At 36.2% G+C, this 24,507-nt stretch overlaps 1 protein-coding gene across 15 annotated transcripts in view; it reads left to right on the forward strand.

Moving 5' to 3' along the window:
- LOC127877682 (dnaJ homolog subfamily C member 2-like) overlaps window positions 1–23,903 on the forward strand; it is a 242,849-nt gene extending 218,946 nt beyond the window's left edge. For 10 of the 15 annotated variants that reach the window (XM_052423839.1, XM_052423829.1, XM_052423857.1 and 7 more), the window contains exons 12-18: window positions 7,788–7,876; window positions 8,995–9,064; window positions 10,180–10,349; window positions 11,537–11,634; window positions 18,131–18,244; window positions 18,743–18,921; window positions 23,247–23,903. In XM_052423839.1, coding sequence (XP_052279799.1) covers window positions 7,788–7,876; window positions 8,995–9,064; window positions 10,180–10,349; window positions 11,537–11,634; window positions 18,131–18,244; window positions 18,743–18,921; window positions 23,247–23,306 — 780 coding nt within the window. In that variant the 3' untranslated portion in view covers window positions 23,307–23,903. The remainder of the gene's footprint in view (window positions 1–7,787; window positions 7,877–8,994; window positions 9,065–10,179; window positions 10,350–11,536; window positions 11,635–18,130; window positions 18,245–18,742; window positions 18,922–23,246) is intronic. The other 5 variants (XM_052423812.1, XM_052423819.1, XM_052423850.1 and 2 more) reach the window with 5 other exon arrangements.
- The last annotated feature ends 604 nt before the right edge of the window (window positions 23,904–24,507 follow it).

Consider the following 24,507-nt stretch of genomic DNA (forward strand, 5'->3'; position numbering starts at 1 on the left):
GGCTCAGTTTAGGGACCTCTGCTCAGATCTCTCCCTTGCAGATGTTTACTCTCAGGACTCTAATCTGTTTTGTAACATCTTAACTAGTAAGATACTGTCCATAGCGGAATGTAGCATACCGGTCTCCTCCTGCAAGGTAAAGGCCAGAAACAGGGTCCCGTGGTGGAATGAGGCGTGCTCCAAGGCGGTACGGGCCCGTAAAAAAGCTTTAAAAATTCTTAAAAAGAACTTCGCTGAGCATAATCTTCTTATTTATAGGTCCCTCGAAAATCAGGCAAAGCGGGTTATTTTGGACGCAAAAACTCAAAATTGGAAAGAATTCTGTGATTCAGCAATTATTAATAAAAAAAAATATTAGGGATTTTGGGCAAAAAATTCACAGAATTAAAGGAAAATTATTCACCCCTGTACCGCTACTTAAATATAAAGGCAAAATTGCCACTACCCCAAGGGAAAAGGCTCAATTTTTGGTACGACACTTCCAATCTGTCTCCAGTGACTCAAACCTTCCTGTTGAAACTTTGAATTATCAAAAGCGGTTTGAGACTGAGCACCAAAATATTTTAAATGAGCCTGGGGACAACAGCACGCCTCTCAATTTACCATTTACTATAACAGAATTATTTAGTGCCATTAACACCAGGAGCAACACCGCCACGGGGCCTGACAAAATAGCATATTTAATGTTTAAAAATATGCCAGCCATAACTCTCAAAATTTGGCTCAACCTATTCAATCAGGTGTTTAGGACAGGCACGGTACCACCCGAGTGGAAGCAGGGCACAGTGATTCCAATTCCTAAACCCTGTAAGGAAAAAAAAATCCAAACTCATATTGTCCAATAAGTTTAACATCACACGCAAGTAAATTAATAGAAATAATGGTCAAAAATAGATTAGAACACTTATTGGAATCTAATAACATACTAAACCCCTTCCAGTCTGACTTTAGGAAGGGGCGATCCACTCTAGATCAGCTAGCTAGATAACAACATGACATTCTTTCTGCAAAAAATAAAGGGCAATCAGTATTTGCAATTTTTTTGGACCTTCAGGCCACCTTTGATTTAACATGGACCTTTGGCATATTAAAAAAGCTAGCTGACTATGGCATCACTGGATACTGTTTCCACTACCTCAGAGCTTTCCTAGAGGGCCGTAAAATCCAGGTCAGGGTCGATGGGGAGTTATCAGAGGTAGCCATAACTGACCGCGGAACCCCCCAGGGGTCCGTATTATCCCAGACTCTGTTCTCCCTCATCGTAAACGGTCTACCTGATGCCGTAAAAGACTCAGGAATGGTTATCTCCCAGTTTGCCGATGACTCAGGCACTTGGTTAAAGGGGTCTAACATGTTACGCCTGCAAAAGAGGGCTCAAGCAGGCTTAGACTCCATATGGAAATGGGCAATTGAATGAGGATTCAAAATTTCTCCAACCAAAATAGTAGGAGTACTATTTGGCGACCAAATTCAGCAATCTTTGGACTTAAATTTAGGCGGCACCAAAATAATCTTTGAAAAAGTGGTGAAATTTCTAGGTATGTACCTAGATAAACAGTTAACTTTTACTCACCACTTCAAATATTTGACAGAAATGTGCGAAAGGGACCTAAATTTAATGAGAATGTTAAGAGGCACAGGTTTCGGATCAGATAAAAATAGCCTCTTAACTCTCTAATAGTCCCTTATACGTCCAAAGCTAGATTATGGAGCCCAGATCTATGCATGTGCAAAGCCAAACGCCCTATAAATGGTTGATGCCATTCAACACAAGGCCCTTAGGATAGCTCTGAGAGCCCTAAACTGTACATCGGGTGCACTGCTTGAGGAGGAGGCCGGTATGCTACCTCTTTACTTGTGCAGAAAACAACAGTCCCTTAACTTCTGGGCCAGGGCTAAGTCTCGGCATGGTTCAAACCCCGTTAACAAACTTGTCGGGACTGGCACCTTCATCATGGGGAAAATACTTAAGCGTAAGCATGTCGACCTACCAATTGGTGCGAGTATTAGGACCCTTGTTGAAGATGCCAGCCTCGACAAGGTACCTGTATCAGACCTGAGGCCCTCCAAGCCCCCATCCCCCGGATGCTTGGACCCATTGATGTTGACCTATCACTCTCTACTAAAATAACGAAAACTGACTTGCCACAACTCATCAAGTCAGAAGCTCTCTCCCTTAAAGATAATATGTATGCTGAGCATCTAAAAATTTACACTGACGGCTCCAAATGCTCTAACTCTGGTTTGGTAGCCAACTCTTTTGTAATTCCTTCAAAAAATATTACCAAAACGCACAGGCTCAGCAACAATCGCTCTATTTTAACTGCAGAACTTTTGGCAATTAAATACTTTTTGTGCTGGATATTTGTCAATAAACCTACTAAAACTGCTATTTATAAGACTCAATGTCATCATTTGAGTCTATAAAAAACAGAAATAGCAGATCTAGGCCTGATATTTTAGCTATCATTTTGGAACTTCATCAACAGTGCCTTGATAAATCTTTAAAGGTCACATTAGTATGGTGTCCAGCATATGTCAACATCAGTGGGAATGAGCAGGCCGACAGGGGGGCTAAGGAGGGCCTCTTGAGGGTGGTCGTAAATGCTGGGGAACCCCTGGCACCTACTGAGATCTACTCCGTGGCAAAAAAATTTGTCGTGGGCCAGTGGAATCTCAGAACCGACAATTTGACTACCCGTCGACATACTTTCCAGACCCGCGAAAACCTTCAGGCCGCCTGACAGATACTCAGCAAGCATTGTGTTTGACAGAGCCATCATGCGCGTGAGGATGGGAACCACCCTTTTATCCGGTGGCGCGGGAAAGTATGTCCTCGGTATAGACCCCGCATGTCCTAGGTGCCAGGAACCCTCACTGCGCCCCACATGCTGCTGCACTGTCCTAACTATAAGGCGCAGAGGGACCACCTCGAAGCTGCATTGCACTCCCATGGACTAGTTTTAAACCTTGCCGACGTGCCAGACCCCAAGGGAGCAGCTAGGGGCCCGGTCTTCTCTGCCCTCGCCAAATACCTGCTGGATTGTCAGATAACTGACAAAATCTAGGTCATTGGGGGAGGGAGAGCAGCCAACACCCACCCAATTATTCAGTCTTGTGACTGTTTTTCCTATAAACTGTGTAATCTTTGCACAAAACTGATGTAATCTAGAAATTGTGTTGGTTTTGTGTCTCCTTTACACAGCTTTTATTTTAGTTTTTAATGGGTTTATTGTTCTACCCCGCCCTTTCTAAATCAGGCCAATGGTATTCCCCTGGTCTTCTTTTTTTTAATAAATTTTTTATGAGAGTATAATGTTAGTCCACCATTTACATTTCTCAGTTTGTTAATATAATCATATTTTATGGCATTTCTTACTAAAAGAAAGGACGAGGCTGTCCAGTAACCTGGGATTGTTGGCTGCATTGCACCTCCTCGCTTCCCCTTTGACACCCCACCCTTTCCCCTTCAAACTCGAAGAGCCATGTCGGACTGGAGTGCACGATGCAGGGCCTTATACCATGAAAACACTTATTTAGCCCTATCCAGGGTAATACAAATCCCTTGGTAATATGGTCGATGTTTTTGATATTGCTTAATTGCGATCATAGCAAATGTTGTACCTTGTAGTACATTAAATCCTGTTATAACTGCTATTTTGTGTAGCAAATGTCCTTATTTTTGTGTAAAACAGCTATCTTATATAGCAAATTGCCTTAATTTCTTCTCAATACTGCTATGCCTGCACTATAGCAAACTTTTTACTCTGTATTACACTAATTCATGTTAAAATTGCTATTTGATATAGCAAATTTCCTTAATTATATGTTAAATTGCTATTTTATATAGCAAATTGCCTCGGTTTTTCTGCTTAATTGCCATTTTACATGCCATACAAGGTACATTAGTACTATTTCCTCCATTGTTATCACCAATTTATTAATAATATTGGTTGGATTAGAGCTTTTTGGGTTTGTTTTACTGCATCTAGGTAATATTTGGTCTTTTTACCATTTTACATCATACCTTTTCCAATTTTCCTTCAATAGTATACAAACTATTTTTCATTTACCGTGCACTCCCTCTGGTCCTGGGGAAACAACCATTGTAGACTCCATCCCCACAATTACCTCCCTTAGTTCAACTGAGTGACATCACCCCTGCTGGCCTTTTTTCCTTCACTCACACCGGCCTACACTTCCAAAATCTCTTCTTCTTTCAACCCTCCAGGGTGGCAACATGTATTTTAAATATATAAACGCATATAGTACTGTACATATTGTAAATAATGTACTCTTTGTACAAATTTAGTTGTTTTGTCTCAATTTTAACTGTAAAGCACATTGTTTTACCTTTATTTTTATGTGGCCCTATAAAGGTGACCGTTTGGAGACACGTAAGTCATTACCCTTAACATATAAGGGTTTTTTACTAAACTTTAAATATTGTTTTAACGCCAATCTGGGGGGACATCTCTTCTCCATAGCACAATCCTCTCTAAGTTCCATACAGACAGGGTCTTAGGTTGGAGCATTACGGCTGTATTCCCTGTCTGCAAGTGTTTAACATTGAGCCACGTACATAAATTCATACACATTACATTTTTAATAACTCAATACTCAATTGCAACATTAATATAGATTTGAGAGTTATACTCCCTATGTGTTATTATACATTACCTTTTCTTTTCTTTCTTTCCGTATAATTGCATGTCTACATGAAAATTCACTTCACATTTGAGAGCTATTAAATCAGGCTCTAGCATTCCTACTAATTAATGTTCATAGATAAGCATATTTTCCCATCGATTAGATTTTGTTGTATGACATTTCGTTTAAACCTTAAATATACACCTAATTCTGGTACTTTACTATGTATGTAAATATAAAGTGGCAATGTTAAACCACTTTGTGATCTGGACAATTCTTAAATATTATCTTGTTTTTGTTTTTCAAATATATTACGCATCTGTGTATTCCCTTACTTTTCTATAGGCATTATACTAAAAATAATCCTATTTGGATTTTAACATTTAAAACACAGATCACAACGTTTTAAGACTCCAACAAACCCATAGCAGTATATACTGAACAGTGGGTCTAGTAATGATGATGCCACATACAACAGTTTGTGTGTTTTCACCATCTTTTCTTATAAAAATAGGGCTATTCTCTCCCTCTCTCCTTTAAAAAACAAAACAAAAAACAACAATCATATAATAACAACATCATACTAATATTAATAATTAATAAGAATTATAGTAGCATAACATAAACAAATCATGAATTTCTTTAAAAAGTTCTTTTGGATGTAATTATCCTTTTCTTTCATTTATATTTTCTGCACAGAAACTATTATTGTTTACTTTTTGTAAAAGTGCAACGCTAAGGTCGCCTGCAGTGAGAAAATTCTATTTTTAAACGGATTGACCTACTTGTAATTCTTAATAAGAAATTTCGGCCAATCAGCGCCATCGTTTTAAAAGTCTATCAACGAATGAAAACGCAGCTATTTAACAGCGTTAGGATCAACCAGTGTAAAGCTAATTTTTAAACTACTTGATTTTTATTAAAGCACCGCACCAACACTGCAAAGTTTTATATTTGTATCAATGGTACAGCCCAGTAAAATCGGGCTGTCCATTTTATTGCCGTTTTCGACCTTTTAAATGCAGAGTTTTAATGTCCCGAGGGTAAACAATCCCATTAGTCGACAATAGAAGTCACAGTTTTCATCCAATCTTTATGAAATTTGGTCAGAATGTTTATCTTGATGAAATCTGGGTTGGGATTGTATTTGCGTCATCTGAGGTCAAAAACAAGGTCACTAGGTCAAATAATAGAAAAACCGTCAACAATTTGTTTGTGTAGACAGTAGAGGTCACAGTTTTCATTCAATCTTTATGAAATTTGGTCAGAATGTTTATCTTGATGAAATCTTGGTTGGGAGTGTATTTGGGTCATCTGGGGTAAAAAACTAGGTCACTAGGTCAAAAACTAGGTCACTAGGTCAAAAACTAGGTAACCAGGTCAAATAATTCATAAACCTTGTATAGACAATAGAGGTCACAGCTTTCATCCAATCTTGATGAAATTTGGTCAGAATGTTAATCTTGATGAATTCTGGGTTGGGATTGTATTTGGGTCATCTGTGGTCAAAAACTAGGTCACTAGGTAAAAAATTAGAAAAACCTTGCGTAGACAATAGAGGTCACAGTTTTCATCCAATCTTTATAAAATTTGATCAGAATGCTAATCTTGATGAAATCTGGATTGGTATTGTATTTGGGTCACCTGGGATCAAAAACTAGGTCACTAGGTCAAATAAAAGAAAACCTTGTGTAGACAATAGAGGTCACAGTTTTCATCTAATCTTTATGAAATTTGGTCAGAATGTGTATCTTGATGAAATCTGGGTTGGGATTGTATTTGGTGAGTCAGGTGAGCGATTCAGAGCCATCATGGCCCTTTGTTGTGTTTTTGGGTTTAAAGAAGGGATGGGAATGAATTCTGAAATCATATAAGAATATTCATTTTATTTGAATATATTCTAATATTTGAGTTGAATGAATATTAATCATATTTAAATCAAATATCCAAACTTAAAAACATCCAGAACAAATAGTTATGTACGACTGATCTTGTATTCATCTTTGAAGAAATTATCCAGAACGTTGTGTAAGTTTGAAATAATGGCTATCTAACTGACAAAAGATTAATTTTTTGCAAAAAAATAATTAGTTTAGCAACTAAAATCTTATGAGATAATCATGAAATCAATGTACGAATTAAGTTTCTAACATGATTGGCTGTTTGTACACGTTTTAAGTAAGAATTACTGTAGTTGACACAAGCAAATGGAATCTAATGTGTTTGTTCATGTATTTAGTAAGATTGACAGTAGTTGACACAAGCAAATGGAATCTAATGTCTTAATTGAGAGACACAGTACATTAACACCCTAGCAAACTGACAACTCATCTTCTAGTCAAAAACACATACATCCTGCTGTATGCCAATTATCAAAGCAATCATCCCATGAACTGATGACATCTGTGATAAAAAAAATTGACTTTCATTTTGCTCAACTTTGAATGTGGATTGGTAGTTGTAGACACTAGTTATTACATAAAATGTATTTTTAATGAAAATCAAATATTCAAATCAGAATTTTGTATTTTAATATTTAATGAGTTTTTGAATATTTTGATACTTAAATCCTGAATAAATGGCAAATGACCAATAACCAAGTAATTAAAGACAGAAGAAATGCAAAAGACAAGCCCAAATGAATTAAACTTGGGTCACAGTCTTGGAATGGTCAGTGGGGGGTTATACCGATTGTAGGGCGACCAAACCTCACCTATGTCCAAGGTTAACAATAATTCACAAAATGTAATGGTTTTATTAATTACAAACCCCAATGCATAATTGTTCAAATCAAACTGCAACAAAGGAAAGTATGTTTAACTTTTTCCCACCCATAAACAAAGTGAAAATAGCTAAATGCCACCAGCATAAGACTAGACCAGCCTGTGAGTAACTCGTACTGTGTTCAGGACCTATAATGTTTTCTGCTCATCAGTATCTTAGGATTGGCAATGGCGCCATTTTAAACTTTAGTCTAGGAAGAAAAGTGTTCAATTTATTTAAATTTTCTAAGGGACTACAAACATGTCAAAGTGCCCATCTGAGCTGTGGTATACCAATTGACCACTCAATGGTAAGATGAAAACAAAAGAAACAGAACTGCAACAACTTTAACGTAAACATTCTCTGTATCGCAGGACTATGATTTCTTTGCCACCGATGAGGATGAGCGGGTCAGCCATATGGCAGAGCTGGATAAGCTGGCAGAATTACTGGAACTGACTACGTATGTTAACAGTTTAATCCTATTTATTTAGCTTGATTGCATCTAAAGCCTATTGATTATGTTAACACTCTGTATCTTGGGTAGAACAAGTAGTTGGTGTCTTTTGGGGGAGATCTAAAGAACTCATGATCTCCACCGTGGGAGTAACAACTTAGTTAGGGCGGCCCATTACAGTTGACCATGTATGAATGCACTTGTCTGCAAAGATCAAATGTTGAGCTTTTTTTATACTTACATCGAGTCAAACAGCCCAAGGCTAGTGAAATATCTCTTTGCTGGCTTAGTCATTAGAAGTTCTTATTATTTCACAGGTTTACCATGATTGCATACTTATTTAGGCTAGTAAAAAGTTAACCCTTTACCACTTAGATACGTATTTTCACGCATTTCTAGTCCTTTCAAAGTTATGTTTAATTCAAGACCTTTCTTACCAGATTCAATTTTTAAAGGCTTCATTTCCAACTCTTAATAGATACTGATGAGCAGCAAACAGCACAAAACCTGAAAAGACTGCGAGTTACTCGCAAGCTGTTCTGGTTTTATGCTGTTTGCACAAAGCCATTTTAAGTTGTGAATGGGAAAGGGTTAACCTTTGTATCTTATACAGAAATGTGTTGCAGATTCAACTTTTTCATGCTCAATCCTCAGTATTTTTATTAATATTTCAACAAGCCGCTAACATGTAGACCTAGGTTTGCACTGAATTCAAGACTAGTCTTGTCTAGGTCTCTGTTACTTAAAAAAAATAAAAATAAAACAGGTGGGTTACAGGTAATAACTTGAGTTTTCATGGACTTACTTTGATGAAACTTTGAACTTTTGGATTTTGCATGCAAACCAAACTTGGGATTGTATTTGTGGCTAGTTGGGTTAAGTTCAATGTGGCTGTTTCTGAATAATATATTAAATGGTTTCTACTCAGAAACATAAGTTTGGATGGAGGTTTTGCACTTTTGTATGTCGGAAGCTTACATGAAGCCCTTGCATCTAAAGTTTTGTAACCGCTTATTAAACAGAGATATAAAAAACAACATTGTTAAGAAAACTAGCAAGCCCAACAATAGATTTGAATTTTTACTTTGCAAAATTGAGTGAATTGAAAGTTCCTTTGTTATTAGGTTACAGACTTTGAACGAGTCTTTGAAATCAGGAGATAAAGAACAAGCAAAACAAGCTTTCTGTGCACAGGTACGTTGTCTTAGCTTACAGAACTTTCACTGTGGCTGTAGGAAAAGGAGCATTAATGAACTGTATACAAAATGATGTTGTTTTAGTTTAAGTTGAACATTAGGTGTATTAATTTTTAATGAGCCTGCTTACGGAAAGCTGGACTTAGCGGTCACAATGGTTTAGTGTGACTGCTTGAGAGTGTGCTTGCGTGCATCTAAGCTTGTCTGTGCTGTAACTTTCATCCATCATGCTCTTAAAAATAACTTACCACCAATGACCATGAACAAAAGAGGATATCTCATACGTAGTATTCTTCTCCCTACCATACAGGTCAAGGTCACTGTTTGAATTAAAAGGTCTGATAAGGTTAAACAGCTTGTCTGGGCTGTAATTCATCATGCGATTTTAAAGTAACTTACCACAAATGACAACCATGAGGAGACCATTGTTGCTTGTAAACCTTTCTCACTCTGTTAAAGGTCAAGGTCACACATATAGAAGAAAGGTAAATATGGCAATAAAGTGACTATTTAAAGTAAAAGATCAAATCAGAACATAAAATAGCTTGTATGGGAAATATCTGTATCTTTCAGTTTGCAATGTAAAGTAAACATAATCACCATGAAAAGGAGGATGTGCAAGGTCCAGCTTGTGAAATAAGTACAGGCATTATTGAAAACAGGCTCATCATGTTGCTGGCATGCATTTAGCTGGTAATAATAATGTATACAGTCAGTGCTTTAGAAAACCCAGTACAACCAATTTAATTCACATATTTTTGTTATGCCTCCGGATCGAAAGATCGGGGGTTTATTGTTTTTGGCCTGTCTGTCTGTCTGTCATTCATTGCGTGTGTCCCAAAACTTTAACCTTGGTTAAAGTTTTGCAATAACTTTTGCATTATTGAAGATAGCAACTTGATATTTGGCATGCATGTGTATCCCATGGAGCTGCACATTTTGAGTGGTGAAAGGTCAAGGTCAGGGTCAAATAAATGGCTTCAATGCAGCGCAGTAGTGGGCATTGTGTTTCTGACTAACACATCTCTTGTTAACTCTGGGAACAACTCAAGAAACTTATTGTACAAATACCTCTTGTTATTCTCTAAATTATAACCAGTTGTGTTCTGTTAGATCAAAGATCTGAATGCCAAACTGGAGGCAGAGAAACTGAAGCAGCTGGAAGACATGTCTGGAAAATCTGGGGGCGAAAAAGCTAGCAAGGGGGGTAAGCCATGGTCCGAGCAGGAGTTGCAGACCTTGATCAAGGGAGTGAATGTATTCCCAGCTGGAACCAAGGAAAGGTAACTGTGCTTGTGTAAGGAAAACAATAATTGAAATATTGTAAAAAACTAATACAAACTAATAAGAATTTACAATACTCATTGTACAAAGCACAGAGGATTTTTATTGGAGCCACTCTGTCAATTTTTTGGTCAGGTCATTGTTGTTAAATAAATTTAACCTCGATTTAAAAATCCACACTCAAGCAAATTAAAGCCTTCAAAACAAACATCAGAACCGCAACATTTCTCTTTAAACTTAAACCATAGTTAATTTAATCAGCATTCAAAATATTTAGCATCTGAGTCAAGCCAATAGTTGATATGAAATGTGATCAGTTTATTATGCCCCTGGATCGGATGATCGAGGGTATATTGTTTTTGGCCTGTCTGTCTGTCATTGTATATACCTGCCACAAAACTTTAACATTTGTCATAATTTTTGCAATATTGATGATATATACTTGATATTTGGCATGCATGTGTATCTCATGGAGCTGCACATTTTGAGTGGTGGAAGGTCAAGGTCATCCTTCAAGGTCAAAGGTCAATTATATGGCTTCAAAGCGGCGCAGTAGTGAGCATTGTCTTTCACAAACACAGCTCTTGTTTATCCTACTCCTACATTTCTAAAGCGATTAAATGAAAACTTAAAGTTTGTCATTACCAGAACACTTTATATCACCAGTGTGCTGCACATTCCCGAGTTATTTGTGCTTGAGCAAAGCCAACAAAGATGTGTACAGGATTATTAGTCACATTTGGGACATGGCTCTAGTTTCCCAAGCCTTCTGTTTTTGTGCTTAATGCAGTGATTTACTAAAAAAAATATTTGTTATTATTGTTATTACTACACCAGAACATGAAGGATGTATATTGGAGTCACTCATTTTGTAAGTCAGTCTGTCTGTGTACAATAACATACATTTGCGGAGAACCCTTCTTTTTCAAGCAATCGTTTTAAAACTTAATATGTTATCACCATGAAGTGCAAATGTACAAGAGACTTTTCATCCACAATGAACCTTGCATTCCAAAGTTATCTGCCTTTGAAAATAGCAGACAAAGCGGTGCAGGGATTATAAGCGATATTTGCGACATAGCTGTAGTAAAAAGGATGTATTATTAAGTCAACAGAAATAACATTATATTGTTGTATTTAATGAGACTTGGAGTAAAATTTCATCCTCTTATTTTGCATTTTTCAGATGGGAGGTGATAGCAAACTTCATCAAGCAGCATGTGTCGGGAAGCGACAAAAATGCAAAGGATGTACTCGCTAAGGCTAAAGAACTGCAGAAAAATGGTAATATAAATAGTTCTTGGTGAGGTATTGACAGTATAAACTGACCAAAACTTTTTTCCATTTATGGTTAAGTGAATTATTGTTCGAAGAGTTGTAAACACCCACACATAAAAATTTATCTGGTCTTCTCAACATACTATATAATGTTAACATTGTAATTTGATTTGAAGAACTGGCTTTTTTAAGTATTTAAATCTTTTCATACCTTGAGCAAATGTTTTTCATTGAGAAAATGCTTTTTTGGTAAACTGTTTAAGAAAAGAAAGTGTACTGGTCATATTTTATCTATACAACCACTTAATTGTACCCTACCGGTTTGCACTTTGTGTGTCCGTCAGTCAGTCAGTCAGTCTGTCACACTTTTTTGGATCCTGCGATAACTAAAAGTTCTTTATATTTTTTCATGAAACTTGAAACATGGATAGATGGCAATATGGAGATTATGCATGTCATTTCAGTTTGTTCCTACATCAAAAATTCTCATGCTGTGGCAACAAATAAAAGAATATTCTGACAATGTGGATTTTCACCGGTAAAGGACCATATTGCTTGACAATAGCCTTGTTGTAAGTGTGATCAGTCTAAGTCAGGTGTCCGACATTATAAAATTTAAGCTCTTTTCCACTATAGAGACCACAATTTTCTTCCAATCTTTGTCAGAATATTTACAGGGGTATCTTGGTTATATCAAGATCGACGTTGAATCTGATTTCAGTGCATCCTTAACACTAGGTCAACATGTTAAATCTTGGATAAACCTCACTACTACTTTAGAAGCCACATTTACGACTCACTCTTGCTGAAACTTGAAAAGTTCAAATCTGGACAATATTTTGTACTTGATCTTCATGAAACTGTGTCGGAATCGGAATGTTTATTTTGTCATTATCTAGGTTGATACAATTCAAATCTGGATCATGTTAATAAAACAAACAATGTTACCTCGTCAAATCTTATAAAAAACATGTTATTTTTCTAGAGGCAACATTTATGACTCAATCTTCATGAAACTTGTTTGTAATGTTTATGTTCACAAAAGGCTTTGAACAAATCTGAGTCATATGATTGTTACCAGGTTAAATCTTAGAATAACCTTGTTACCATTAAAGAGGCATTATTAACCCTTTGCATGCTAGGAAATTTGTTGTCTGCTAAAATGTCCTCTGCTGAATTTCTAAAATTAGCATTTTCTTCGATTTTTTTCGAAGAATGCTATCAAAATAGCAAACAGTTTGGATCCTGATGAGACGCCACGTTCTGTGGCGTCTCATCAGGATCCAAACTGTTTGCAAAGGCCTTCAAAATTCGGTTCCAGCACTGAAAGGGTTAATGTCTCGCCCTTGATGAATCATGGGCAGAATGTATGTATTGGCAATATCTAAGCAAAGTTGGAGTCAAGACTCGTGCATCCAAATACTTGATCACTGGGTCAAATCTTACAAAAAGAACTTTAACCACTCTAGAAGCTGCATTTATGGCTAAATTCTGATCAAACATTGTAAAAATGTTTATCTTAACAATACTAATCCCATGATATAATATGAATCAAATGTGGTAAAAAACTTAGGTGAGCACTTCAGGGTCATCATTGCCCTCTTTTTTTTTTATTAGTCCCCTACTGGTGAAACCGGAGAGGGACTTATGCTTTGCGCTCTGTGTGTCTGTCAGTCTGTCACACTTTTCTGGATCCTGCGATAATTTTAAGTTCTTCATATTTTTTCATGAAACTTGAAGCATGGACAGATGGCAATATGAAGATTATGCATGTCTTTTCATTTTGTTCCTACTTCAAGAATTCTGGTTGCTATGACAACAAATAGACTAGAAATATTGCTAAAAATGGTGGATCCTGCGATAACTTTATAAGTTCTTCATATTTTGTCATGAAACTTGATTGAAACATGGATATATGGCAATATGGAGATAATGCATGCCATTTCATTTTGTTCATACGTCAAGAACACTGGTTGCTATGACAACAAATAAACTACAAATATAGCTGAAAACGGTGGATCATGCGTAGGTAGGGGACTTTTATTGCTTGGTACCGTAATAGTTTAATATATTATTGTAGAGCAAATTTTGAAAAAGAAATCTTTTGTATGTTTGTTATATGCACTAAAATTGCTTTTGTCTATCTGTTAAGTCTAGGTTTTTAGCTCCACTGGCCAAAGGCGTCGTGCGTGCGTGCGTCCATGCGTTAACTTTTCCTTTAAACATCTTCTTCTCCTAAACTACTGGTCAAATTCTGATGAAATTTCTCAGGAATGTTTCTGGGGTGAACTCTTTCAAATTTGTTCAAATTATGCCCCTGGGGTCAAATTTGACCCTGCCCCGGGGTCACAAAATTGGAAATTTGCTTATATAGGGCCTATTTTGTGAAAACTTTCAAAATCTTGTTGTCCATAACCATTGGGCCTAGGGCTATCAAATTTGGTTTGTAGAGACATCTAATAGTCCTCTACCAAATTTGTTCAAATTATGCCCCTGGGGTCAAATTTGACCCTGCCACGGGGGTCACAAAATTGAATATATGCTTATATAAGGTTTATTTTGTGAGAACTTTACAAAATCCTCTCGTCCATAACAATTGGGCTTAGGGCTACCAAATTTGGTATGTAGTGGCATCTTATAGTCCTCTACCAAGTTTGTTCAAATTATGCCCCTGGGGTCAAGTTTGACCCTGCCCCGAGGGTCACAAAATTGAACATATGCTTATATAAGGCCTTTTTTGTGAAAACTTTTACATCTTTTTGTCCATAACCGTATGGCATAGAGCTACCAGATTTGGTATGTAGTGACATGTAATAGTTCTCTTCTTAGTTTGTTCAAATTATGGCCCTGGGGTCAAATTTGAAACTGCCCAGGGGGTCACAAAATTGAATATATGCTTATAAAGTGCTTATTTTGTGAAAACTTAAAAAATCTACTTGTCCATATCCATTGGGCCTAGGGCTACCAAATTTGGTATGTAGTGACATCTTATAGTCCTCTACCAAGTTTGTTCAAATTTTTCCCCTGGGGTCAAATTTGACCCTGCCCCGAGGGTCACAAAATTGAGCATATGCTTATATAAGGCCTATTTTGTGAAAACTTTAAAAATCTGCTTGTCAATAACTGTATGGCATAGGGCTACCTAATTTGGTATGTAGTGATATGTAATAGTTCTCTTCTAAGTTTGTTCAAATTATGGCCCTGGGGTCAAATTTGAAACTGCCCCGGGGGTCACAAAATTGAATATATGCTTATAAAGGGCTTATTTTGTGAAATCTCTAAAAAATCTACTTGTCCATAACCATTGGGCCTAGGGCTACCAAATTTGGTATGTAGTGACATATTATAGTACTCTACCAAGTTTGTTCAAATTATGCCCCTGGGGTCAAATTTGACCCTGCCCTGAGGGTCACAAAACATATGCTTATATAAGGCCTATTGTGGGAAAACTTTAAAAATCTGCTTGTCCATAACCATATGGCATAGGGCTACCAAATTTGGTATGTAGTGACATTTAATAGTTCTCTTCTTAGCTTGTTCAAATTATGCTCCTGGGGTTAAATTTGAAACTGCCCCGGGGGTCACAAAATTGAATATACATGTATGCTTATAAAGGGCTTACTTTGTAAAAACTTTAAAAATTACTTGTCCATAACCATTGGGCCTAGGGTTACCAAATTTGGTATGTAGTGACATCTTATAGTCCTCTACCAAGTTTGTTCAAATTATGCCCCTGGGGTCAAATTTGATCCTGTCTATAACCATGGGGCCTAGGGCTATCAAATTTGGTATGTAGTGACATCTAATAGTCCTCTACCAAATTTGTTAAAACTTTATCCCTGGGGTCTAATTTGACCCTGCCCCGGGGGTCACAAAATTGAACATATGCTTATATAATGCCTATTTGTGAAAAATTCTTGTCCATAACCATTAGGCCTAGGGCTACACAATTTGGTAGGTAGTGACATTGTATAGTTCTCTACTTAGTTTGTTGAAATTATGTCCCAGGGGTCAAATTTGATCCTGCCTTGGGGGGCCACAAAATCGATTATATGCTTATATAGTGCCTATTTTGTGAAAACTTTAAAAATTCTCTTGTTCTTAACCACAAGGCATAGGGCTTCCAAATTTGGTATGTAGTGATATATAATAGTTATCTACCAAGTTTGTTCAAATTATGCCCCTTGGATCAAACTTGACTCTGCCCGGGGAGTCACAAAACTGAACCTACACTTATATGGGGCCTATTTTGTGAAAACTTTAAAATTCTTGTTGTCCATAACCATTGGACCTAGGGCTACCAAATTTGGTATGTAGTGACATCTAATATACCTCTACCAAATTTGTTCAAATAATGCCTCTGGGGTCAACTTTGACCCTGCCCCGGGGGGTCACAAAATTGAATAAACGCTTATAAAGCGCCTATTTTGTGAAATTTCTTAAAATCTTGTCGAAAACCATTCAGACTATGTTTACCAAATTTGGTATGCAGTAAAATCTTATAGTCCTTTTCCAAGTTTGTTCAAATTATGCCCTTTGGGTCAAATTTGACCCTGACCTGCGGGTCACAAAATTGAACATTATATACGCTTATATCTTGCTTATTTTGTGAAAACTTTTAAAATATTATTGTCCTTAACTCTAGGACCTAGGGCTACCACATTTTGTATGTAGTGAGATATAGTAGTCCTCTACAAAGTTTGCTCAAATTATGCCCTTGGGGTTAAATTTGACCCAGCCCAGGGGCTCACAAAAGTGTACATGTGCTTAAATAGGGCCTAAATTTAAGTATTTGCACATGCAGAGAATATTTGTTTCAGCCTTTTTTTTGCAGCAGTGGAGCGATACAGGGCCATCATCTCTTGTTCACAATTCTAGTAGTCTTTATCTTAATAAACAGCTGGGTCAATAAATTAATGGAAAGTTGCTTTCCATTAATTGTTATCAGTACATTCCGGTAAGGGTAAGGCCAGATAGAGTTCAAGCAATTGAGCGAAATTGCAGATGTAATCGACACTCGTTCATGGGGCATTGTTCTTTTATGATACTGGTGTATACATGGATAACATACCGCTATATGAGTTGCGCTCTAATGAAATCAGTTAGAAGAATGGTTTCATGTGACAAAAATCAATCTAGCCTTGTAATTGTTATTCTCTTTTATGACACTATGAGGTTCAGCTCATTTTCCTGTGTTAAAGGAACACTATTACAACATCTGGTATTTGAACAAATAAAGGCCCTTAATGAAAAAGACTGTAGCATCTTAAGTGATAAATATAAACGTCTCATTTATTCATTCATGGTCTGAAAAGCAAAAATGTAAGCATTCTTGACCTCAAACAGTACCTTAACAAATGTTTTTTTCAATTAAAAATAAAAATTAAGCTATGGTTTGACATGTGAATCAAAACTTCAAGAATGTTGTGTTTTATATCTCAGGAAATTATATATTTGCTAGATACTTAGTGTAAACAGTTTCTGCTCATTATAACAAATCTGTGTCAGGTACATCTATTGGGTCTAGTTAGTTATTTGTTTATATTGTAAATAATTAAGAAGCAAGTCACAATGAAATGGGCCTTTTTCATCTGAGACATGTTGAAAAAAATCATTTTGAATTAAAAATTGTATGATTGTCTTAGGAAATTGATCAAGGCTTAATTAATTGAAGTTCACATTATTAACAAACAAAAGCAATTAGAAGGGAACTTGGGTATTGTAAGTTGGATTTTTGTTTGGCAATAATCATAACCTTAATGACATTGATGTCAATGTCTATCAAATAGCATGTAATACAAAAATGTATTGTAGTTGTATTAGATAATTAAATTGTTACATAATAATTGTATCGCTTTCAAGCTCCCCATAGTTTGTGTTATCATAGTGAATCCCTGGAATTTTCATTTGTTAATTGGTATTGTGCAGAACAAGAGCATTCCTGAATGATCAAATACAAACAACAGATTTTTATCCCACGCCATAGGCGAAGGGATATTGTTTTGGCGTTGTCCATCCATCCGTCCGTCCGTCTTTCCGTCCGTCTGTCCGTCCAATCGGCACGTTTGTGTCCAGAGCCATATCTTGGAAGTGCTTTGGGGGATTTCCTTGAAACTTGGTATGAGTATATATATGGATAAGAGGATGATGCACGCCAAATGGCATTGTACACCATCAGATAATTACCGAGTTATGGCCCTTTGTATCTTGAAAAAATGCTTTTTTTGTGTGTCCGGAGCCATATCTTGGAAGTGCTTTGACCAATTTCATTGAAACTTGGTATGAGTATATATATGGATAAGAGGATGATGCATGTTGGTGTTGTCCATCCGTCAAGAAAACTTTTGTGTCCAGAAGTATGATGGCGGGGGATATCAATTCAACAAATTTGCTTGTTTTATTGGATGGCAGCTTATAATTGCCTAAACTATAGGAGGAAATTACAGAGATTGACTTCATCAATAAGTTCAACAATTATTTCATTTTATCTTTCCCTTTCTAGACCTTGCTTTGAAGTCTCAGGCCTCGGAGAATGCGTTCCAGAACTTCAACAAGCAGTCCAAACGGGACACTGTGGCTCAACCCAAGGAAGGGGTCCTCAGCGAGAGAATGGAATGTAGGCTAAATATGTTTGTCAGGGTTTAATGATAAATAATTTTATGTTCATTGTTTATTTTTATTAACAATTAAGCAACTAAGAAGCTGTGATGAAGCTAAGGAATTCAACCACTTAGGCAAGTAAGTTGTTTAATAACCACAGATCTGGAAAATTATTATTGGTTAGTAAAATCAATATTGTGAAAATTATTTCAATTCTATGGGTATCCCTCAAATTTTAAAGCCAAAATAAAGAACTTTGTATGTATATTTTGCATAATTTATTTGGAAATTCAGCAACATTAGTTCCCTTCACAAAAATGTGATTTAATTTGCATAAAAGTATCTGTTTTGGTCTAGTAGTTTTTGTCCATTTAATGTGTATTTTTGGAACATGTTTCCTTCGTAAATACAATACATTAAAAGAGTAATTCACCTTTTGAAAAATACTGTTTACCATAAACAAAGTATTATAAGTACATTTAAATGTGTTTAAACTTTAATAATTGGTTCCCAGCTGTGGTCGAGCAGCAGATCCGGGAGATGGGTACCAACCCTGCCCCGTGGACGACAGATGAGCAGAAACTCCTGGAGCAGGCGCTGAAAACATTTCCCGCCAGTTCTGCAGACAGATGGGAGAGAATAGCAGAGGCTGTACCCACCCGCAGCAAGAAGGACTGCATGATGAGATACAAGGTACTAGTATTGGGGAAAATCATGGGAGCAGCGTAATGGGAAAACTGGTTTTAAAGACTTTGCGAAGTGTCCTCCCATATAGCCTGTGCAGTCCGCACAGGCTAATCAGGGACAACACTTTCTGCCTATGTTTGATTTTCTTGACAAGAGACCACCTTTAAATAAAAAAATTCCTTAAAAGCTTGGAGTGTCGTCCCTTATTAGCCTGTGAAGACTGCACAGGCTAATCTGGGATAACACTTAATGCAAATGCATTGAAACCCGTTTTCCCAGAATGAGGGACATATAACATAAATTCAAATTGATAATGGGACATGTTAAGACATTATTTATGTGTTTGGATTTTATTGTCATTAGATATATGTTTTCTGGATATTTTTTTCTAGTCAAGGGGAACTGATTCACAGTTTTAAGGAAATGCATTTAATGAATGTGCCAGTTTTCACATACGTTTTGTGTTTGTTTTGTTTTTTGTATATTTTGACTTATGGTTTGCGCTCCGTCTGTCCGTCACACTTTTCTGAATCCTGAGATAACTTTGAAAGTTCTTAATATTTTTTCATGAAACTTGGAACATGGATAGATGGCAATATGGACATTATGCACGTCATTTCATTTTGTTCCTTCGTCAAAAATTTTGGTTGCTATGGCAACAAATAGACTAGATATACTGCTGAAAATGGTGGTTTTCTGGATCCTGCGACAACTTTAAAAGTTCTTAGTATTTTTCATGAAACTTGGAACATGGATAGATGGCAATATGGACATTATGCACATCATTTCATTTTGTTCCTACGTCAAAAATTGTGGTTGCTATGGCAACCAAAAAAAATAATAATCTGGAAATGGTGGAAATTCTGACATTGGTGGAGCCGGTAGGGGACCATATTGTTTGACAATAGCCTTGTAAGTCCCCTACCGGTTTCACCGGAGGGGACTTATGGTTTTGTGTCCGTCAGTCCGTAAGTCCGTCACACTTTTCTGGATCCTGGGATAACTCTAAAAGTTCTTAATATTTTTTCATGAAACTTGGAATATAGATAGATGGCAATATGGACATTATGCACGTCATTTCATTTTGTTCCTACGTCAAAAATTGTGGTTGCTATGGCAACAAATAGACTAGAAATACTGCTGAAAATGGTGTTTTTTTCTGGATCCTGCGATAACTCTAAAAGTTCTTAATATTTTTTCATGAAACTTGGAATATGGATAGATGGCAATATGGACATTATGCACGACATTTCATTTTGTTCCTACGTCAAAAATTGTGGTTGCTATGGCAACAAATAGACTAGAAATACTGCTGAAAATGGTGTTTTTTTCTGGATCCTGTGATAACTCTAAAAGTTGTAAATATTTTTTCATGAAACTTGGAATATGGATAGATGGCAATATGGACATTATGCACGTCATTTCATTTTGTTCCTACGTCAAAAATTGTGGTTGCTATGGCAACAAATAGACTAGAAATACTGCTGAAAATTGTGTTTTTTTTCTGGATCCTGTGATAACTCTAAAAGTTCTTAATATTTTTTCATGAAACTTGGAATATGGATAGATGGCAATAAGGACATTATGCACATCATTTAATTTTGTTCCTACGTCAAAAATTGTGGTTGCTATGGCAACAAATGGACTAGAAATACTGATGAAAATGGTGTTATTTTCTGGATCCTGCGATAACTTTAAAAGTTCTGAATATTTTGTTCATAAAACTTGAAACATGAATAGATGGCAATATGGACATTATGCACGTCATTTAATTTTGTTCCTACGTTAAAATTTCTGGTTGCTATGGCAACAAATAGACTAGAAATACTGCTGAAAATGGTGTTTTTTTCTCGATCCTGCGATAACTTTAAAAGTTCTTAATATTTTTTTCATGAAACTTGAAACATGGATAGATGGAAATACGGACATTATGCACGTCATTTAATTTTGTTCCTACGTCAAAAATTCTGGTTGCTATGGCAACAAATAGACTAGAAATACTGCTGAAAATGGTGGTTTTCTGGATCCTGCGATAACTTTAAAAGTTCTTAATATTTTTTCATGAAACTTGGAACATGGAAAGATGGCAATATGGACATTATGCACGTCATTTCATTTTGTTCCTACGTCTAAAATTATGGTTGCTATGGCAACAAATAGACTAGAAATACTGCTGAAAATGGTGTTTTTCTGGATCCTGCGATAACTTTTAAAGTTCTTTATATTTTTTCATGAAACTTGGAACATGGATATATGGCAATATGGACATTATGCAATTCATTTCATTTTGTCCCTACGTCAAAAAATGGTGGAGCCGGTAGGGGACTTTTATTGCTTGGCAATAGTCTTGTTTTTTATGGTATGAAACAAATTAGGTGTCACTTAATTCTTCCATTTATGTGCTATTAGTTGTCTAGTTTTTGTCCCCTACTGGTTTCACCGGAGGTGACTTATGGTTTTCGCTCCGTCTGTCAGTCTGTCTGTCATTCTGTCCGTCACACTTTTCTGGATCCTGCAATTATTTTACAAGTTCTTAATATTTTTTCATGAAACTTGAAACATGGATAGATGGCAATATGGACATTATGCACGTCATTTCACTTTGTTTCTACGTCAAAAATTCTGGTTGCTATGGCAGCAAATAGACAAGAAATACTGCTGAAAATGGTGGTTTTCTGGATTCTGCGATAACTTTAAAAGTTCTTTATATTTTTTCATGAAAATTTGAAACATGGATAGATGGCAACAAATATTTTTTTTTATGTCCCCCACTATAGTAGTGGGGGACATATTGTTTTTGCCCTGTCCGTTGGTTGGTCTGTTGGTTGGTCTGTTTCCGCCAACTTTAACATTTTTCAGTAACTTTTGCTATATTGAATATAGCAACTTTATATTTGGCATGCATGTGTATCTCATGGAGCTGCACATTTTGAGTGGTGAAAGGTCAAGGTCAAGGTCATCCTTCAAGGTCAGAGGTCAAATATATGTGGCCCAAATCGCTTATTTTATAAATACTTTTGCAATATTGAAGATAGCAACTTGATATTTGGCATGCATGTGCATCTTATGGAGCTGCACATTTTGAGTGGTGAAAGGTCAAGGTCATCCTTCAAGGTCAGAGGTCAAATATATGTGGCCCAAATCGCTTATTTTATGAATACTTTTGCAATATTGAAGATAGCAACTTGATATTTGGCATGCATGTGTATCTCATGGAGCTGCACATTTTGAGTGGTGAAAGGTCAAGGTCATCCTTCACAAGGTCAAGGTCATCCTTCAAGGTCAAACGTCATATAGGGGGACATTGTGTTTCACAAACGCATCTTGTTTAAATCTGACAATGGTGGGATTTCTGACAATGGTGGAGCCGGTAGGGGACACATATTGCTTGGCAATAGTCTTGTTAATTAGTGTAGTAATAACTTAAGCAAAAACAAAAGAAACAGATCAATCACAGAATAGCCCTACTAATATTCCTATTCGTTTTTTTGGATCCTACATCTCCTTGAACATTCTCTAGAGAAAACTGTTTATACTTTAAGAACCAGTAAATTCTCAGAAGAAGCTCAACTATGAGTCCATTTATGTCCTGGTCATTGTCACCAAGATGATGATAAGATGTCTGAACATAAAACAGCCACAGGCATATGGCACACTCCTTGTTTTAACAGACGCTAATATTCCTGATAAAGTCTTATTTTTTAAAAGGCTGCCATTCCACAATTCATCATGAGATGAGCCAGTGATTTATTTTGCCCAAAATAACCGACTAACAGGCTGCTTTCCAATGGCTAAAGCATTTTTTGTTCCCCAAAATTCTGAACAAAATTTCCCTCAAAAGATGCAGAACTTTTCCAATAAACTTAATAATTGGTTTATTGAGTTTATTATACAGGGATATAGTTCCTTAACACTTTATAACATAAATTTTAAATTGCAGTTAAACATTCACTCATAAACAATTGGAATACTTTTATTTATAACCATATTAATATTGTTTCATTTTTCCCAATTGTATGGTTTATCCCGCTATTTTTCACAATCCCAAATACTTCATACTTAATTATTGAAACTTGAATTTAATACATGTATATGGAATCTTCAATACAACAACTATAAAAACAACATCACCAAAAGCCATTTCTACTTCTGTTACTACACTAACTTCTACCACTTTTTATAAAAAGTATCATTATTCTTCAACACATTAACATTTGCCTCTTCAGTTTTAAGGTAACCAGCTAGAGAGCCATCAATAAATGGGAAAAAACAACAGCAAATAGTCAAAGATAAGCTTGCATTTAAAAATTGTCTATTTTCATACTTTAAAGGAACTGGTTGAACTGATACGAGCCAAGAAGGCTGCTCAAGATGCCACCAAGAAGAAGTAAGGCCTTCTGTGATGTATTGAGACTCCGTCACTTCACTGTCTCAACTGGCCTTGAAAAAGATGCTTTAGAAAATATTGGGGCATCCTTCTGCTATGTTTTGAGACTCTGTCAGATATCTATGTCAACTTGCCTTGATTAAACATCCTACAAAACGTCAGCTGACATGGTTGACATCTGATATTGGTTACCTTGGCAAAACAAATATTGCATAAATGGTGATCATTTCAATCTGGGTATTTTGTATAAAATTGGAGAAAATATGTGACATCCATATGACAACTTAAATAACAAAATATGTTGAGAAATACCAGTTACAAATTGTTTTTCTGCTGTCCTGGCTGTCTAAACAGACTTTATAACAATATCAGACATTGTTTAATTAACTAGTAAAGAACTATTGCTATTGATAAATGTATTTTGTTAGAATTTTTTTTTAAATCAAGAAGCTCAATTTAATATTTGTTGAGTAGCAAATGTCAATTACCAACACTGGTAAATGTTACAGTTTGGTGATGAAAGTTAAATCAGCCATTCCCTGTTCTCCCTTTTGATGTGTTTAAAGGATGTATTTGTAATAAAAAAACACTACCAATACCATTTTATGTGTTCAACGTTTATGCTTCTTAAAGAATGTACTGGCGAGCATAAAGTCGCCACATCTCTCTTATAGCCCTTCTGTCACGCTTGCCTGAGTATTTTTTCTTGACAACAATTGGCTGGAATTAAATGAAAGGTTGTGGCAAGCTTTGTATAGGTACTTACCCCCAGGACGTTACTCTTTAATGAAGTTGTCTCCAAGTTCTTGAGTTTTTCTATAATGCACCAATCATGATGTGATAAGATTCTCCGGGCTATTTCTCAAAAACTACTTGCTGGAATTCAATCAAACTTGATTGAAAGTTTCATTTTATGAGGTGTGTTGCTGACCACCAGCATGTTTCAATCTTATAGTTTAAAAATATTTTGTGGAACATTTCTAAAATTAATGTATAATTTATAAATTCTTATCCAAGCTGTTTCTCTTAAACAACTGGACATAGGTCAACGACATTTGAAGGGAAACTTTATTACAAAAAGACAGTGTATATTCTTTTATGACGGATTGGTTCAATGATTTTCCTAAAACTAATGGAATTATGAGCATTATGTCAATTTTAATAATGAGAGCCTGTCTTGATCTGCTTATCTGGTCTATTCTCCA

Source organism: Dreissena polymorpha, chromosome 1, assembly GCF_020536995.1.
Source record: "Dreissena polymorpha isolate Duluth1 chromosome 1, UMN_Dpol_1.0, whole genome shotgun sequence".
NCBI classification, from domain to species: domain Eukaryota; kingdom Metazoa; phylum Mollusca; class Bivalvia; order Myida; family Dreissenidae; genus Dreissena; species Dreissena polymorpha.